Source organism: Mytilus galloprovincialis, chromosome 9 (assembly GCF_965363235.1).
Source record: "Mytilus galloprovincialis chromosome 9, xbMytGall1.hap1.1, whole genome shotgun sequence".
Classification (NCBI taxonomy): Eukaryota; Metazoa; Mollusca; class Bivalvia; order Mytilida; family Mytilidae; genus Mytilus; species Mytilus galloprovincialis.
The window spans coordinates 28,062,420-28,082,960 of record NC_134846.1 but is presented as its reverse complement, the minus strand read 5'-3'; the positions used below and the strand labels follow the sequence as shown (position 1 = coordinate 28,082,960).

The 20,541-nt window shown below is 31.6% G+C and overlaps 1 protein-coding gene across 3 annotated transcripts in view; it reads left to right on the top strand.

Annotated features, from left to right (window-relative positions):
* Positions 1-20,541, top strand: part of LOC143044732 (H(+)/Cl(-) exchange transporter 7-like) — a 53,431-nt gene that overhangs the window by 8,993 nt on the left and 23,897 nt on the right. For 2 of the 3 annotated variants that reach the window (XM_076216839.1, XM_076216838.1), the window contains exons 6-11: positions 320-463; positions 3,782-3,865; positions 7,126-7,284; positions 10,225-10,335; positions 16,476-16,530; positions 17,075-17,135. In XM_076216839.1, the coding sequence (XP_076072954.1) occupies positions 320-463; positions 3,782-3,865; positions 7,126-7,284; positions 10,225-10,335; positions 16,476-16,530; positions 17,075-17,135 (614 nt within the window). The remainder of the gene's footprint in view (positions 1-319; positions 464-3,781; positions 3,866-7,125; positions 7,285-10,224; positions 10,336-16,475; positions 16,531-17,074; positions 17,136-20,541) is intronic. The other variant, XM_076216840.1, reaches the window with a different exon arrangement.

Here is a 20,541-nt window from a genome sequence, read left to right as displayed (position 1 = left end):
GGTATCTGTCGTACTAGTCTCAAAAGAGGGTAGTTTACCTAACTGAATAATGACTTAACGGTTCAGCTATCAAGCAAGCTAACCTAAGATATTACCTTTGCCTACACACTCAATGCAATCAGCTGTAAAGAGAAAGCAAAGTTAGAATGGTTTGTTTCAAGAAAACAATTATACTTAAGAAGAATGTTAATTAAAAAAAGATTCCAAAAATAAAAAATTATGTGCTTTCCATTGCAATTTTTTTGATTATTTTAAATGAAATATTGAGGCTCCATTTTTGAGTTTTAGATGAAAAATGATGTATATTTCTTTTTTATAGCCGGTGGCCTCAGGAAGTGGAATCCCACAGATAAAATGTTTCTTGAATGGTGTAAAAGTTCCACATGTGGTTCGACTGAAGACTATTGTTATTAAAATAGTAGGAGTCATATGTGCTGTGTCTGGTGGACTTATTGTAGGAAAGGTCAGTTGTTCAGAAAAGATTGTAAAAAGAATTACAAAGAGTTAGATGTAAAGTATACATGTACTACATTGTGCTTAGACAGACAAACACATGTATGTTTAGTAAAAGTTCACTAATCTGTATCCTAAATAATTCTCAACTGATTCTTGGAAGGACCACTATTTTTGAAAATAAAATTGAGAAAGGAAATGGTGAATATGTCAAAGCGACAACCACCCGACCATAGAGCAAACAACAGCCGAAGGCAACCAATAGGTCTTCAATGTAGCGAGAATTCCCGCACCCGTAGGTGTCCTTCAGCTGGCCCCTAAAATATGCATAATAGTACAGTGATAATGGGCGTCATACTAAACTCCGAATTATACACAAGAAACTAAAATTTAAAATCATACAAGACTAACAAAGGCCAGAGGCTCCTGACTTGGGACAGGCGCAAAATTGCGGCGGGGTTAAACATGTTTATGAGATCTCAACCCTCCCCCTATACCTCTAGCCAATGTAGAAAAGTAAAAGAATAACAATACGCACATTAAAATTCAGTTCAAGAGAAGTCCGAGTCTGATGTCAAAAGATGTAACAAAAGAAAATAAATAAAATGACAATAATACATAAATAACAACAGACTACTAGCAGTTAACTGACATGCCAGCTCCAGACCTCAATTAAACTGATTGAAAGATTATGTCTTCGTCATATGAATATCAGGTACAATCCCTCCCGTTAGGGGTTTAGTATCATACTATCATAAAATATATGAGAAGAACATAACCCGTGTCATGCCAACAACTGTTTTTTTAGAAGTAAATGTGTTTAGTTCCGATGCAAAGACCCTATCAGTGAATGAAAATGAATGAATATCCTTATGTTTTACTTCACTATGCTGATAAAACATAAGTCTTTATAATGTGTAAATTAAACAAAAAGCAATGTGGCATAAGAAATCCTACTGATCAGTTTAAAAATAAGTTATTGAAAATCTGTAAGGCATTGTCTCCCAAACAAATAAATGATAGGAAATCTACAATTGTAAAATTCTTCAATCAGTGAGAGATCTGAATACAAAATATGCATGTTGATTCCAAATCAGAGAATTTTAATGTGGGAAAACTGAATTATTCAAGACACATCCAAATAAGTTATGTTTACTTAATCATGCTCATACAAACATAAAAAACAAATGTGCAAACAAAACAAAACGAAGATAAATGAGAGATGAGAAATTGCATGAATAAGTTAAGTATGGAGAAAAATAATGGAAGGAAGGATATTTTTATCTACAATATTATAATCCTATCTATAGAGAAGTTTTAAGTTTTGACCCTCCTCAGACCTCTGTCTTCCATCTACCGTGAGCAATCTAAAGCCTGTCCGGGTCTCTAAGACAGATGAATAGAGGCTGCTGTAATGCTCCCACCCCTTATACAATGATGTTCAAACATGACAAATTCCTGAGTACTTTATTCATATGATATGCACCACTTGACTTCACCCCTTTTGATTCAATTACAATTTGATAATCCAGTCTTTTTCCCTTTTGGATCTAAAACTAATGTGTCTTTGAAAACTTCCTTTGGTAGATAGTTACTAATGTGTTGTTCAGTTATAAGAAAAAAATGCAAAAAATTTGACTATTTTCTAAAATGTATGGATGAAAGCATCATTTTAGAAGAATTGACCAAAAACTTAAGAAAGCAAGAAAGATGAAGTCAACTAGAACACACCCACGAAATCGCAGGCATTTAGAGCTTGGTTGAAAGTATGTAAACTGTTGTAAGGAGAATGTTTGTAAAAGATTTCATGTCTGGAGAATTTCAGAAAAGGTATCAAAATTTCAAATTCAAGTTTTTTCACCTAGGCAATCACTACTATATTATATAAAGAGTCTATCAACGCGACTGATGATTATTATTTTCCTGTCCCAGAGTACTCTTATGAAATTTATGTGCAAGTTAAAATCTGGAAATCCTGTTTGACTTAAAAGCAAAATCGCGGGCATTTTAAACTTGGTTGAAAGTATGCTAACTATTTAAGGATGAATTTTTATGCCCCACCTACGATAGTAGAGGGGCATTATGTTTTCTGGTCTGTGCCTTTGTCCGTCCGTCTGTGCCTCCGTTCGTCCGTCCGGTTAAAGTTTTTGGTCGAGGTAGTTTTTGATGAAGCTGAAGTCCAATCAACTTGAAACTTAATACACATGTTCCCCATGATATGATCTTTCTAATTTTAATGCCAAATTATAGTTTTGACCCCAATTTCATGGTCCACTGAACATAGAAAATGATAGTGCAAAGTTCAGGTTAAAGTTTTTGGTCAAGGTAGTTTTTGATGAAGTTAAAGTTACATCAACTTGAAACTTAGTACACATGTGCCCTATGATATGATCTTTCTAATTTTAATTCCAAATTAAAGTTTTGACCCCAATTTCATGGTCCACTGAACATAGAAAATGATAGTGCGAGTGGGGCATCCGTGTACTATGGACACATTCTTGTTGTAAAAGATTTTATGTCTGGAGAATTTTACAAATGATATCAAAAATCATATAGGTACATGGAGACAGGACATTATTTCTAAGCCCTCTCTCTTTTTTTCAAAGTCCGTTTTTATTTTGTTTTCTGTGATATTCCATTATTTTCGCATATGAACATATGTATCTATATTATAAATATTAAAGTGTATTTAATTTTCTATTAACTCAGTTCTAAGTTTCTTTTCCATGGTGATCACTGCTATATTATATAGACAGTCTCTATATATTATAGTAGTATATTAACCACATGCAGATAAACGCGATAAATAATTGTCCTGTCCCTGTCCGAGAACTTAATTTTAATACTAAAATTATGTGCAAGTTTAAACCAAGGTATAATAGTAGTGGTTCTTACGATCTGAAACCACGATATGGACAATGCCCTGATTGGCTTATTCATTTTTCATTTTTGTTACTATCATACGATTGGTTCTCAATGTTAAAACCGGAAGTCATATCTGACTTAAAAGTCGGTTTGAATATGGAATCATTATCCGGAAGCTTTTATTTTCATTTTCTCCCAAAATAACCCAAACTGAATAGTAATAAGAATGGATGACAAATGCAACTATGCACAGTATCTATAGGACACAGAGCATGATGATTAATTTATTGTGGGAGGAAGAGAAGCGAAACACAAAAGGAGGTCTTCTTGTTTAATAGATTAACCTGAAAATAATATATAAATTTAATAAATGCACACACAAGTATGTGAATTTACAGTAATTACAAAATATTTTGATTTTTCTTTTGTTGTTAATCTATTTTATTTTTTCATAATTTTACAGGAAGGACCTATGATTCATTCTGGAGCAGTGATAGCTGCTGGGATTTCTCAAGGCAAATCCAGTACATTCCTCTTTGATTTTAAGGTTTGATTATTTTGGGTATTTAACATGATGTTAATATGTTAAACTTTAATCTGTTGTGTTGTTACAGAGCAGTCATAAACTTCAGGGATATCGTTACCATAAATTTCTTAAAACCTTTACTAAATTTTTCCATAGATATAAAGATTTGGTTTTGAAGTTTGGTTGTACCTGTAGAAAACTTATTTCAAACGGGATAGCACATCTTCATTTTTACGGAAATGTTGTTAACCATGCCCGGAAATTTAGAAATGATCCATGTAAACTTGTCGCTCCTTTAAATAAACTTATTCTAAAAGGTTACCTATTCAACACTGTAATAAGATCATTGAATATTGTTTTTATTGGTATAAATATTGATTTTGTTATCAGTAAATTAAAAGCTAACTAAATATTCCTAGTATATTATATGTATATATATATTCATGGATCTACAATCTGTCGATACCTGTAACTTGGCATTGCGCAAGGTCATGTTTTTCTCTGGCTGTTTATGACGTCTTTACACTAAATCCATTGGATGTTGGATGTGTACGGATTGATAGTTTAGTCTTAGTTGCATGATTATATTAGTTGTTAGTGGCTTTGAACTAGCTTTCAGATAACTGTGAGTACTCTCAGATCTGTTCATTGTGTTTTTTTGTGTCGGGATGTATAAGTACCGGGCAGGGTCTCCCCTGGGTCAATTATTTTTTTCGCCACCTCTTTCGCCAAAACAATATATTTTTCGCCACTTTATTTTTTTTATCGCCAAGTAACATAAATATATTTTTCGTTTAAAATTTACCTTTTTTCTACCCCTCCCTCCCTTACATAAGATGATTTTGTCCCATTGTGTCTATGATTATTTTCTCAAACTTATTTTAGAGTCTACATTTTAATGAATAAACACTAAACATTTACTTTAAAACATCAGAATTTTTTAAACTTAAAAGGGAAAAATATTCGTTGTTTTTTTAAACAACTTTTCTAAATGAGGGGGCTGTATACTTTTAATAATAAAGTCCTGGAATATAACAAATTAGTGTTGTTTTTTTTATCATATAATACCAGTATAGTTCGTAGGGAAAGTTTCTTTAAAAGAAAAATACTGATGTGCCCTTTTGAACTAAGAAGTGTTTTTTTACAACAAAACAAAAGCTTTTATCACATGAAATTGATCCATCCCTCATTTCATGTGTAGTCATTACATTGAAGAGTTAATCTCCCTCGAGGGGTTGTTCCCAACTTTTTGGATATATTTCGTCATAACGACAGTTTTCTTTTCTTGACCATCGAAAAACAATGGTAAATGAAAAAGTTGAGACGTAAAACTATGCTTGAAACCTGTGTGTCATTCAAACGACTTTAAAGTAGTCTCCCTAATCAATTACCTATATTAAAGTCAAAGAATAATTAAAGTTTTAAATCGGAGATTGTTCTTGCTTTTGAACATTTTTCATCACAACAACAGCTTTCTTTTCTAAACTGTCTTTAAAAGGAGAGGAGACGTCAAAATTTTGCTTCAAACACATGTGCTGCAAAGTGGTAAATAATTTATGTATGTGACATTTAGCGGAAGCCATTTAACCATATCATTTTGTCAAAAAATTCAATCAACACGTTATTAATTAGTCCTTTGTTGTCGATAGCTATAAAATGCAATCAGCTGATTATTGATTTTCTGAGCTCAAGGTGAATTCCGAGTATTGTCTGATCTGGTTAAGTCAGAGAAACTCGAAAAAAAAATAAAAAAACAAGATGGAGGAAAATAAATCGTTATATATATTTCTTTCGCCAAATTCTTTCGCAAATGACGAATTTTTATCGCCACAATTGTTATTTTTTCGCAAATTGCGAAAATGGCGACCGCCAGTGGAAACCCTGGTACCGGGCCACGTCCACTTGTATTTTTGTCCATCTGGTGAGTTAAGCCTTTTTCAACTGATTTTTATAGTTCGTTCTTATGTTGTACTGATATACCACTGTCCCAGGTTAGGGGGAGGGTTGGGATCCCGCTAACATGTTTAACCCTGCCACATTATTTATGTATGTGCCTGTCCCAAGTCAGGAGCCTGTAATTCAGTGGTTATCGTTTGTTCATGTGTTACATATTTGTTTTTCGTTCATTTTTTTACATAAATAAGGCCGTTAGTTTTCTCGTTTGAATTGTTTTACATTGTCTTACCGGGGCCTTTTATAGCTCACTATGCGGTATGGGCTTTGCTCGATGTTGAAGGCCGTACAGTGACCTATAGTTGTTAATGTCTGTGTCATTTTGGTCTTTTGTGGATAGTTGTCTCATTGGCAATCATACCACATCTTTTTTTTTTATATTTAAAGGTTATTGTAGTTTAATGAAAAATGGACGTATCCCACAAACAGTTTTTATCGCTCATCAGTGCCTGCATTATAACAACACTAGAGTCTCTCAAGTGCTTTAATTGCTCTCAATTCCTCACTTGTTTAAACTGTGCAATATTGAAAGCATTAGCAACAATATGTCAGCCATCTTTCACAGACTAAGTAAGATTGTGACTAGATACAGTTCACCTGTTGTATATCTGAGTATCTTTGATTCATACATACCTGATTTATCCTATTCATTATTGATAGAATTGTAACTTGTATCTCTTTTTTCTTGTAAATGCAACAGATTGTAAAAAATCTAAGCAAAAATGGGTAAAAATTGAGATATTAGGAGTTGATTTTGGTTACTTTGTTTTGTAGTTCTTATTTTCCTGGTTTCACTATCTCCCTTACTATGATGGTTTTCAAAAAATAGCCCAAAACACAAAAATATAGGGCAAGTTAGTCCAAAAAGGAAAAGCAAAATGGGTTTCAGCCATGTATCAAATCCTGGCAAGTGACAGTTTACAAACAAGATGCCATAAGGGAGATATAGGTAAAGTCTGGTAACATTCAGCTGAGTAGTTTCAGAGAAGATTTATATAAGTTACAAGGATGACAGATGCCTTGTCATGACAATAGCTCACATGGCCAAATTAGCAAGATCTAAAATGACAAAACAAACATGAATTAAACACTGTCAAATGCAATAAAAATTAGCAACTGTTTACATGTACCGGTATATCTTTTCAAAAGCAAAAAAAAATAAAATAGCATCACTCTTTCAACTGCCAAGAAGGTTTCGAATACATTCAAGCATCTAAACACTGATTACAAGAGTACAAAGAAAAATTTGAAATATAATGTCTAACATATGAACGTTATCTTTTTTTTTAGATTTCATACACAAATATTCTCAAATATTTACATTTCAGATATTTGAAATGTTTAGATCTGACCATGAAAAAAGAGATTTTGTGTCCGGGGGTGCTGCGGCAGGTGTGTCTGCTGCCTTTGGAGCTCCAGTGGGAGGAGTTTTGTTTAGCTTGGAGGAAGGGGCCAGTTTCTGGAATCAAGCTTTGACATGGAGAATTGTATGTTTTAATAGCACTTGAATTATAAATTACCTAAAAATTATGGAATATAAAATAAATGACCTATTTTTTTTATTTATACAGATAGACATAACTGAGGCTTATTGAAAAATAAGGATATAGGATAAATGTGTATGAAAAAGTATCACAAGAAAAAACTCAAGACAAAATAATCCTTATACACACTTGACAAACCCAAATCAAAGCATATAAACAGATAGCATTTATATCATTGTTCTTTGCAATTTTTAACACACATCTTTTTTATACGACCGCAAAATTTGAAAAATTTTTCGTCGTATATTGCTATCACGTTGGCGTCGTCGTCGGCGTCGTCGTCGTCGTCCGGCGTCCGAATACTTTTAGTTTTCGCACTCTAACTTTAGTAAAAGTGAATGGAAATCTATGAAATTTTAACACAAGGTTTATGACCACAAAAGGAAGGTTGGTATTGATTTTGGGAGTTTTGGTCCCAACGTTTTAGGGCCAAAAAGGGCCCAAATAAGCATTTTCTTGGTTTTCGCACTATAACTTTAGTATAAGTAAATAGAAATCAATAAAATTTTAGCACAAGGTTTATGACCACAAAAGGAAGGTTGGGATTGATTTTTGGAGTTGAGGTCACAACAGTTTATGAATTAGGGGCCAAAAAGGGGCCCTATTAAGCATTATTTTTGGTTTTTGCACCATAACTTTAGTATAAGTAAATAGAAATCTATGAAATTTAAACACAAGGTTTATGACCATAAAAGGAAGGTTGGGTTTGATTTTGGGAGTTTTGGTCCTAACAGTTTAGGAATAAGGGGCCCAAAGGGTCCAAAATTGAACTTTGTGTGATTTCATCAAAAATTGAATAATTGGGGTTCTTTGATATGCCGAATCTAACTATGTATGTAGATTCTTAATTTTTGGTCCCGTTTTCAAATTGGTCTACATTAAGGTCCAAAGGGTCCAAAATTAAACTTAGTTTGATTTTAACAAAAATTGAATCCTTGGGGTTCTTTGATATGCTGAATTTAAAAATGTACTTAGATTTTTAATTATTGGCCTAGTTTTCAAGTTGGTCCAAATGGGGGTCCAAAATTAAACTTTGTTTGATTTCTTCAAAAATTGAATAAATGGGTTCTTTGATATGCCAAATCTAACTGTGTATGTAGATTCTTAATTTTTGGTCCAGTTTTCAAATTGGTCTACATTAAGGTCCAAAGGGTCCAAATTAAACTAACAAAAATTAAATTCTTGGGCTTATTTGATATGCTTTATCTAAATATGTACTTTGATTTTTGATTATGGGCCCAGTTTTCAAGTTGGTCCAAATCAGGATTCCATATCAAGTATTGTGCAATAGCAAGAAATTTTCAATTGCACAGTATTGCACAATAGCAAGAAATATCTAATTGCACAATATTGTGCAATAGCAATTAATTTTCAATTGGAGTTATCTTTCTTTGTATAGAATAGTAGTTGATAATATATGTTGGAAATTTGCCAGACATGACTATGATGTCATTTTCTATTTTTATTTGCCAATAACTTTATGTAAATAACTTCATTGGAAATTTGCCAATATAAAATGTTGCTGATGAAGCTTTTTTTCCTTATCTTATCTAAAATGTTTTAGATAATGTATGTTGGAAATTTGCCAGACATGACTATGATGTCATTTTCTATTTTTATTTGCCAATAACTTTATGTAAATAACTTCATTGGAAATTTGCCAAAATAAAATGTTGCTGATGAAGTTTTTTTTATTGTTTTATACAATAAACAATGTATATTCACTTTTACTACCAACCAATCTTTACCATTCAGTGATAACAAGCACTTTATTTTACATTTTAATATTTTATGATGTATTTAAAAGAGTAGTTATTGTTGCAAACTCCATTAGAAATTTGAATTGATATCAGTTTTGGAAAAAGGGAAACGGGGATGTGAAAAAAGGGGGGGGGTGAAATTTTTCTCATTTCAGATTTCATAAATAAAAAGAAAATTTCTTCAAACATTTTTTTGAGAGGATTAATATTCAACAGCATAGTCAATTGCTCAAAGGCAAAAAAAAACTTTTAAGTTCATTAGACCACATTCATTCTGTGTCAGAAACCTATGCTGTGTCAACTATTTAATTTTAGATTTAAATAAGAAGAAATCTTTAATTGATTTGTAAAATCTTGACATTTGTTTTTTGTAAAAAAACCCATGTAATGTCAAAAATTTGATCACAATCCAAATTCAGAGCTGTATCACGCTTGAATGTTTTGTCCATACTTGCCCCAACTGTTCAGGGTTCGACCTCTGCGGTCGTATAAAGCTGCGCCCTGCGGAGCACCTGGTTGTCAGTTACTATTATAAGTCAAATCAACAGTGGACATGTCTTAATTAAGGAGTGGCCCACCATGTTGACCTGCTTAGACCCATAAATGTTTGAATATTGCAGTAGAAAAGAAAATGAAATAAAATCTATCTTAAAACTCCATTTTAATTTGGTATTATCCAAAACTTGAGTTTTATACAATTATACATTTTTGGGGTTCTTATAATGCTATGATGTTGTCATATGTACCAAGCTTGAATATTGTGTCCAAATTTGCCCAACTGCTAAGGGTTTGACCTCTGCAGTCGTATCAGGGTACATTCAGCAAAGCATTTTATTCATAAAAGAGTTTGTTAAAACTGGTTAAAACTCCTAAATATCACCTTCAACTTATCACGCGTGAAGCAGCCCATTTTATCTGGTTTAGGACCAATCTTCCAATTTTGAGTTTTGTTACCAAAGGTCAGTGGTTTTTCTGGGGACTCTGGCTGCCTCCATCAATACAAACTGACCGCCACTAAAATAGCACAATTAAACAATTTCTTTTTGTAATAACAGAATAATTTTTGCATACAGCCTTTTGTTGAAAATAACTCACAAAACGATGACTATTAATATATTTTCAGTTTTTTGCCTCCATGTTGTCAACATTTACATTAAACGTTGTACAGAGTTTTGTGAAGGGACATCCATTAGACCTGTCTTCTCCTGGTCTCTTCAATTTTGGAAAATTTGAGGTGAGTTCAGTAGCCATCAGATTTAGTGTACACTTTTTATTAATCAAAGATCCATGTAATAAATCAACAAAATGTTGTGTCAACTGGTATTTTTATGCCCTATCTACGATAGTAGAGGACATTATTGGTCTGTGTGTCCGTTCGTTATTTCGTAAGTTCATCCATCTGACATGCTTCAGGTTAAAGTTTTTGGTCAAGGTAGTTTTTGATGAAGTTGAAGTCCAAATTAGAGTTTTGACCACAATTTCCTGGTCCACTGAACATAGAAAATAACTGTGAGTGGAGCATCTGGACACATCCTTGTTTTCTATTAATCAGTTTACACACAATATTTAATTTTGACGTCTAAGAAACCCTGAGACTTTAGTTTAATTCTCAGGTTTCAAAAAGGATATGTACTTTTTAGTTGAAAGGGCACTCAAGTATGTAAATTTCACTAAAACCATAGAATTTGCCTTTAGAATGACATTTACACCTGACACAGCTTTAGAAGATACAAAATTATATTTTATATACACAATGGAGACTTGCAATTGTCTTTAGACCAGCATTTCCCCTTATGTAGGCCTTGTCTGGCTTTGATACACTTTGATAAACCATGATGCTGAAACTACTTTTGCAATCTATCATAGATTATGTAAACACTTAATCAATTTCACTGTGATATATTCATGCATGTTACACATCAAGGGTTCCAAAAAAGGCTGACAGAAAAAAAAGCAAATGTTTAGGTTGAGAAATATAAACTTTTTATTGAGGTTATTTATGTGTAAACTGGGTCACTGACTCACAAACTGAACTTATTTTGAGTTTGTGAGTTAATCAATCAGTCCCAGTAACATATTGATAACTGTGAGAAAAATGTGGTTAATCCTGTATTAAATAAAAAAATTTGTAAGGGTTCCACGGAACCCAGTGTCTCGCCTACTTTTGCTGTTAATCGCAGACTCAACAAAAATGAGGAAAAACATCAATGAAAATTTCCCTCTCGATACTGTCTTTTGATTGAAAGAAGCTTCCAAGTTTGGTAAAAAATCCAGGATAGTTTATGAATCTAATAAATGTTTTATAAACTTTAACTGCAGACTGTATGTAATGTTAACTGGAAGAAAAACTAAGTCCATTTATAAGTAAAATACGGAAAAACTGATTTTTTTTTGTACAAAATTTAATTCTGAATAATATCTTATGATCAGAAACAAGCTTTTGTCTAAGTTTGGTAGAAATCCAGGATAGTTTAAGAACATTATAAAAATTTTAAAAACTTAAACCACAGAGTGAATGTTTTGTTTCTGGCAAAAAAACTAAGTCCATTTATAAGTAAAATACGGAAAAGTGGAAATTTATTTTTACAAAATTTTCTTCTTGATACTATCTTATGATCAGAAACAAGCTTTTGTCTAAGTTTGGTAGAAATCCAGGATAGTTTAAGAACATTATAAAAATTTTAAAAACTTAAACCACAGAGTGAATGTTTTGTTTCTGGCAAAAAAACTAAGTCCATTTATAAGTAAAATACAGAAAAAATGGAATTTTATTTTTACAAAATTTACTTTTGGATACTTTCTTATGATCATAAACAAGCTTCTGTCCAAGTTTGGTAGAAATTCAGTACAGTTTAAGAAAGTTATTAAAATTTCAAAAACTTTAACCACAGAGTGAATATTTGTGGACGTCTCCGACGAGGACAAGGACGAGGACGGAATGTAGGATCGCTTAGTCTCGCTTTTTCGACTAAAGTCGAAGGCTCGACAAAAATGTTTGTTGCAGATTTTTTTTTCTAGAATATTTTTTTATCCTTTCACATCATTTCATATTGAAAATAGTTATAAAGCAGTAGAAATATAACTTTAAAGAAAATGGTTAATTTTTTGAATATAACAGATATGTTTCTTTCATTTCTAAGTAAGTATATTAGCTTGTACTAATAATAATGAATTGGAGTGCATTGAAAATCTTACATCTGTGTACAATGTATATGAAATTACTTATTTATGTATTTTTGAAAGATGGTAGAAAACTAACCATAGTGTGTGTATATGTTTTATGATGTGATGTGACAAAGGTGTGCAATAAAATTCAGAGATATTATAATAACTTTTAAAATTTTTAATGAAAAATCTATTGTTGATTAAAAGATCATTTTGAAGATCATTGAATTAAGTGAATTCAATGCTTATATGTATTTTGAATTTGTAATACATATGTATTCATACAATTAACTGTTTTTTTTTAATGTCCATTTAACACATTTTCTATTTAAAATAAAAGAAGGAATATTATCGAAGAGGGAATCCCAACCACAAACGATGCAAATCTGACAAGAACCTTTCAAGTTCTTCTTTATTTTTATCAATGAGTAGATGGTTAACTTAATTTCAGATATGTAAAAATACAATAGTGCTTTTTATACGACCGTAAAATTTTTGCAGTCGTATATTTGGTATGATGTTGGCGTCGTCGTTGTCATCCGAAGGCATTTGGTTTTCGCACTATAACTTTAGTAAAAGTTAATAGAAATCTATGAAATTTAAACACAAGGTTTATGACAACAAAAGGAAGGTTGGGATTGATTTTGGAAGTTTTGGTCCCAACAGTTGAAGAATTAGGAGTCAAAAAAGGGTCCAATAAGCTTTTTTCTTTTTTTTCTCACAATAACTCTAGTATAAGTAAATAGAAATCTATGAAAATTTAACACAAGGTTTATGACCACAAAAGGAAGGTTGGGATTGATTTTGAGAGTTTTGGTACCAACAGTTTAGGAATTAGGGGCTAAAAAAGGGCCCAAATAAGCATTTTTTTTTTGGTTTTCGCACAATAACTGTAGTATAAGTAAATAGAAATCTATGAAATTTAAACACAAGGTTTATGACCACAAAAGGAAGGTTTGGATTGATTTTGGGAGTTGAGGTTTCAACAGTTTAGGAATTAGGGGCCAAAAGGGTCCAAAATTAAACTTTGTTTGATTTCATCAAAAATTGAACTATGGGGTTCTTTGATATGCCGAATCTAGCCGTGTATTTAGATTCTTAATTTTTGGTCCCGTTTTCAAATTGGTCTACATTAAGGTCCAAAGGGTCCAAAATTAAACTTAGTTTGATTTTAACAAAAATTGAATTCTTGGGCTACTTTGATATGCTGAATCTAAACATGTACTTAGGTTTTTTTATTATGGGCCCAGTTTATAAGTTGGTCAAAATTGGGGTCCAAAATTAAACTTTGTTTGATTTCAACAAAAATTGAATATGTGGGGTTCTTCGATATGCTGACTCTTACCATGTACTTAGATTTATGATATTTGGGCCCGGTTATCAAATTGGTCCACAGTGAGGTCTAAATGGTCCAAAATTGAACTTTATTTGATTTCATCAAAAATTTAATTCTTGGGGTCTTTGATATGCTGAATCTAACCATGTATTTAGATTTTGGATATTGGAATACCACAAAGGGATGGTAAGAATTGTCTTTGGGAGTTATGGCTCAAACCGTTAAGGAATAAGGTTAAAAAAAGGCGGGAAAAGGGTTTCCAGGTTAATGGACCATTACTTAAGTACAAAACATAATTTAAAAGCAGTGTAAGGTTGGTAATTGAAACTCATTTGAATATCTCACCTAAACTGCTTTAAAATTATGTATATTGGAAATTTGCCAAAACTTTAGTTTAATGAACTTCATTGGAAATTTGCCAATATAAAATGTTGCTGATGAAGCTATTATTAATAAATTCCATTGGAAATTTGCCAATTACTTTAGTTTAATGAACTTCATTGGAAATTTGCCAATATAAAATGTTGCTGATGAAGCTTTTTGTAAAGATTGGAACTTGTTCTAAATCTTTCTTTAGGCACCAACCTCCCTAACAACATGACAGGTTAGCTACTCAATATATGTATTCACACTGAAATATAGTTCTCTTTAATTCTCGTGTTTGTGCACATAATACACATATAAACTGAAAAAAATAGGGTATATTTTTGGAGCAGTTCATTCAAGAATGTATCTCATTTAGATAGTTGATGTGCAAGCTTTTTTAATTAGTTTGATTAAGTAATTGAGTATTGATACAATACTAGTATGATTGATAACTGTCATTATCACAGAACAAGTAGATACCAATTGGACCTTTAATTACAATGCCCCACCTCCTAAACTGCCAATCAAATTGACCACATTACCTATCAACCTCAGTCTTACATACTTCTACAAGATTATTCAATATACATCTAATTCTTAATACACATGTATTTGACCTCATAATTGAATACACCAGTGTGTATATTAGATGTTTGGTATATAAGGAGGATTTATCCATTGCCTATTACTTTTGATCTATACTACATAAAGTGATTCCATAGATAATGTTTGAAAGATAAATGATTAATTAAGAATTAACAAGATCTTTGAAAAAATATAAAAATAAATATGAATATTTAAAAGGTCTTCAGGTAAGTCCTATACTTTACATTATAATTTTCCAATGATCATCTAACTTAATCAAAAATTTAGGTTTGTTCACTTATTTTTTTATCAGTAATTGGCTTGAAACAGATAGTAAAATTTTAAAACTTTTAAATATAACAAACCTTTTTTTTAATTTATTCCCCATCAAACATTTTTTGTGTCAAATATCTATTCTAAATTTTAGGTATTTGAATATTTCTAAGAAGTGAATATATACTTTAATATGCCCTAAAAGAATAGTTGGTCAAATTTACTAGTTGAATTTTTGATTTGCAATTTTTTTTAAAACATGTTCGAAACAGGGAATATTATTTGCTTAAGATATAAACTGCTGTTTAAATAAAATTGTGCAAATTAAAAGTTAAATTGAGCTCATTTTATCTTCATACTGGAAAAGCACTTTTCCTTAAAAAGACCTACAGATAATGCAATTGTCAGAAATAGTGCTTTATTAATGTTCTTATTTGTCCACGCCATACCAAAAGAAATTATTCAAACTACTCTTCCAATCTTTCCATGAGTGATATCCATCACTTTGATTTGTTAATCTCACCTAAACTGCTTTTAAATTATGTACATTGGAAATTTGCCAATAACTTTAGTTTAATACTTCATCGGAAATTTTCCAATATAAAATATTGCTGATGAAGCTTTTTTGTTTATTTTTAGCCATGATTATTATTCTTTGAAAATTGGAGTTATCTTTCTTTGTCCAGAATAGTAGTTGAATCAACTTAAATCAATGCTATATACAATATACAATGCAATATCCACTTTTACTACCAACTGATAAATTAAAACAACCTTTGCCATTCAGTGATTACAAGCACTTCGATTACCATTCTAGGGTTATGCCTCTTTACAAGTGGAAAAATTGACTGAAGATTTTTTTCATTTCTATTGTCTTAATTTTAAGTTTGTCTCAACTAAATTTAATGAAATGTTTATATAATTCTTAGTACCTCTTAACTCAGTTCAAGTTCAATTTTTGGCAGCTTCACTTTTACAGTTCTTGAGTTATGTCCCTTTTTAACGTTATATGATATTGGGGCATCATCTGTGTCCCTTTGGACACATTCCCCATTTATTTTTTTAGAAGTTACTATTAATTAAAATTAATTTTAACCATGATTTTTTATATTTTAATATATTATGATGTATTTAAATGAGTAGTTATTGTTGCAAACTCCATTAGAAATTTGAATTGAGATCATTTTTGGAATAATGGAAAGGGGGAGATGAAAAAAAATGGGGGGAAGGGGTGTTCAATTTTTCAGATTTCAGAAATAAAAAGAAAATTTCTTCAAACATTATTTTTTTGAGAGGATTAATATTCAACAGCAAAGTGAATTGCTCAAAAGCAAAGAAAAAAATGTTTAAGTTTATTAGACCACATTCATTCTGTGTCAGAAACCTATGCTGTGTCAACCATTTAATCACAATCCAAATTCAGAACTGAATCCAGCTTGAATGTTGTGTCCATACTTGCCCCAAGCGTTCAGGGTTCAACCTCTGCGGTCGTATAAAGCTGTACCCTGCGGAGCATCTGGTTCTGATATATATTGTGTTATGGTATGCAATTTCTACATACTGGATCTTCTTTGATATCTGTAGATAAGTTTATTTTTTGGACGTTTGGTGATAAAATTATTTATTCTAGTTTATATAATTATTTGTAGACAACAACCTATGGAGGATTAGAAATACCAATATTTATTTTAATGGGTATTGTAGGTAAGTTTTTAATTTCTTTATGGAATACTGAAACCAATAAAATAATCAACAAGTCACAGAAAAACACATTAATTCACATTGCACTTAGTGTTAATGTTGTTTGATCATGAGTTGAATATTTTTAGATTAGATATTTTAAAACAATGACCATGGACTTTTGAAAGAAAATAAAGAAGAAAATAAAAAGAACTTTATCGTTTTCTAGGCATATTTATCACAAGTTTGTCAGTTATTCAGTGAATATCAGTAGTTTACCCTGTGTGCTGCAACAATAAAGTACATGCTAGAATTTTTTTCTTTCAGAATCTATAAAATTGTGTTTTTTTTTTTATAGCACACCAATAGAATAAGACTATCCATATTTCGATAGTCATCATACTAATTGTTTGGGATATTGTTTACAAACAACAGTGTTTTATAATTCATTTTGCTGTGAGACAATAAAATGTATGAATGGATAGAAAGTGATATCATGAAAGTCATGTGATAACTCTGATTATCTGATTGATTAGCGCTATTGTAATTGGCAGTTATTGTTTTTTAGGTGGACTTCTTGGTGCTTTATTTAACCATATTAACTGCAAACTGACCATTTTTAGAAGAAAGTAAGTATATGGGTATGCTGTAAATATTTCTATGCCTTTGAAAGCAACTGTCTTGAACTTTAACCAAAAATTATGTCTTAATTTTGTATATATATATAACAGTTTTCTTGAAGGAGTGGTATTTTTACCATGCTGAATTGTTTTTAAAACAAACTTAAATTACTGTACATAGTGATAAGTAAAAGAAGATCAAGTCAGTTGCCCTTTTCACAGTTTCAAAATTTAAGGATTCAGTCATGACCCTCATATAAGTATGTTTATTTTTGGTATTTGTCCAGGTGTGTATATTTTGATGCACAGCAAGCAGCTGCTGAATATGACAAGCAATGAAATTATAACATTTTGTCTGTCAAAAAAAAAATGAAATTATGAATGATGCATTTTTGTAAAAACATATAGCCTAATGACTAGACTTCCAATCAACATGGCTAAAAATAGAACATAGGGGTAAAATGCAAGTTATTTTGAAAACACCCTTAGATGGAGAAAATCCAAACAGACAAAAATGTTCAGAATGATTAGATTAACATAATGTCCAAAGTGTCTGACAGCATATTTTGTAAGTACAATGTAATTGCCTTTTTTTTTAATTTAGAAAAACTAAAATTGTCTATTATCTTATAAAATTATAAAAGATAGAGAGACACTTTATTCAGCAAAAAAGATAATCAACACAAGATCTTTAAGGGCAAACGATACAGTTTTGATCCCGTATTGAAATTTTGCTGACAATTTGCATATAGGCTATTTTCGCCTGATCAAATCAAATATCAAATATATAATAAAAAAATATACCTTCATGTGCTACTTTTTGAGTGAAATGAGGTCCAAATTTTACATATTTTCTCAAAATTTGGATTTGTGGACATATTTTTCTTTTCGACAGAAATACCTTACTTTTTTGTTTTAAAAGATAAACAACCTCATTACCTCCCCTTTTAACTGTATCGTATGCCCTTAAATAGGTGAACAAGACAGAAATTATCAATTGATTCTGTATTGGAGTTGTTGCCCTTTAATGATTTATTTTTACGATACGATTGCTTTCAAGCAATCTATAGACTTATACCAGTGGCTCAGGGCATTGCCCTCACGTCAATCGTTTTATTCTAAACATTAAGGAACATCTCAGATTCTTATGATTGTCTTGCTTTAAAAGGTAAAAACAAACAAAGGGATTGAATTTAAACAACTTTACTATAATGTTTTTTTCATAATCTTCATGTTTGATATTTCTCTTGACTAATATGCATGTTTTTATAAATTTAGAAACATGTCAGAGGGAATTCCCCAGTTTTGATTAAAATGCGAAAGTTCTCTGAATTCCGATAAATCTATTTCTGTCATATAAGAACTGAAGTGGAGTTTCTCTTATAATTCACTGTTATTAAACTGATATTTGATATTGTACTTCCATAAAGAAATAGAGGACCATCTAGGTCGTTTAATTAACATTTAATATACATTCTTGCTCCATTGTTTGTTTAGGTAATTATGCGCATGCAAATATTTTTCTTGACTTCAAAGGGTATTAGATTGAATTATTGCTCTGGATTCCCCACTCAATTGATTGATTTAAAACTCATGGGATCGTTTCTATGTTCGTCTGCTACTGAGTGTTATTGTTGTTTCATAATTTAAATCATATGCATCATTTAAATTAAAATAAATGTAGTCCACATTGCAACACCCCTTACGGCGAAATGGAGTCTTCCATATTTATACCCCCGCTTTAAAAAAGGGGGGGTATACTGTTTTACCTCTGTCTGTCCGTCCGTCAGTCCGTCCGTCAGTCCGTCCGTCAGTCCGTCCGTCAGTCCGTCCGTCAGTCCGTCCGTCAGTCAGTCCGTCCCATGAAACTTTCGTCACATTTTTCTCAGGAACTACACATCCACCCTTTCTGTAATTTGGTATCAACATTTATATATGTTAGCCATACCGTGTGATGCGTTTTCAGATTCATCACTTGACAACTTCCTGTTTACCGAACACTTGTATGATTTTACACATGATAGCCAAGTTGAAAATTTTCGTCACATTTTTCTCAGCAACTACAATACAAGGATTTCTGAAATTTGGTTTCAGGATTTATATAAGTCAGCTATACCGTGTGATGCGTTTTCAGATTCATCACTCGACAACTTCCTCTTTACCGAACACTTGTATGATTTTACACATGATAGCCAAGTTGAAAATTTTCGTCACATTTTTCTCAGGAACTACAATACAAGGATTTCTGAAATTTGGTTTCAGGATTTATATAAGTCAGCTATACCGTGTGATGCGTTTTCAGATTCATCACTTGACAACTTCCTGTTTACCGAACACTTGCATATTTTTACACTATTAATATTATCCACTTGCGGCGGGGGTATCATCAGTGAGCAGTAGCTCGCAGTTTCACTTGTATCATTTCGAGTTGTCTCCCTTCCGGAAGTGACCTCCGTAAATTCTGAAAACAAAACATGTCGAGAAAAATTAACTCGTTCTGTCGATAGACGTCGTGTTATATTAAATACGATCGCAATTTTAACCGAGGAATGTGTACAGAAAAGAGTCATGACCACTGACCCAAAGGAAATTAAATATTTTTAAAAGTTAGGAATGGGGTTCCTCCTGGAATTATTGTAGGAAAAAGGGTGATAAGATTCGAAGTGAAATACCTTCTCTCACTCTGAGTCTCTGCTGTGACTGCTGTCGAAAGTAAACTCGGAATTGATAGTACAAAAATAAAACACAATGAGTACATTGTTCATACACTTGTATCCGGGATAGGCTATTTTGTAACTTCAGATTACGTACATTTTACATGTGCAGTTGAATTTGTTTTGAAAATAATATTATCCAGCTACATGCATACATGTGTCAATGAAAGCAATGGCAATCGTATCCCTCAGAGCAATCTGCTCTTTGATTATTGAATTTTTGGCGTTTTTGCTTAAAACCTTTAAATTTCAGAAATGAAAAGGAAGATAAGACAACTAAGTCAACTTGGCTTCAATAGTCAGTCAACTTCTTATTTCTCTTTAATCTTTACATTTTTTATACGACCGCAAAAATAAAAAAATATGGTTGTATATTGGTATCACGTCATTGTCGACGTCGTCTGCATATTAAAGCTTATTGTAATAGCTTGAATTAATATAGTATGAATAACACCTCCACACAATGTAGATATAAAATATGTGTCTCTTATCATTAAGAAAATATGTCTCTGTATAATTGTTTTGTTGTTATTGTTTATTTTTATATTTGATTTTTATAAATGTCAGCTGGTATCATTCCTGAATTTGAATTTACACCAATAAAATTATTTGATTTGATTTGATTGCGTCGTCCGAAGACAGATGGTTTCCGTATAATAACTTATAAGTATCAGTAAATAGGAATCAACAAAATTTTAACA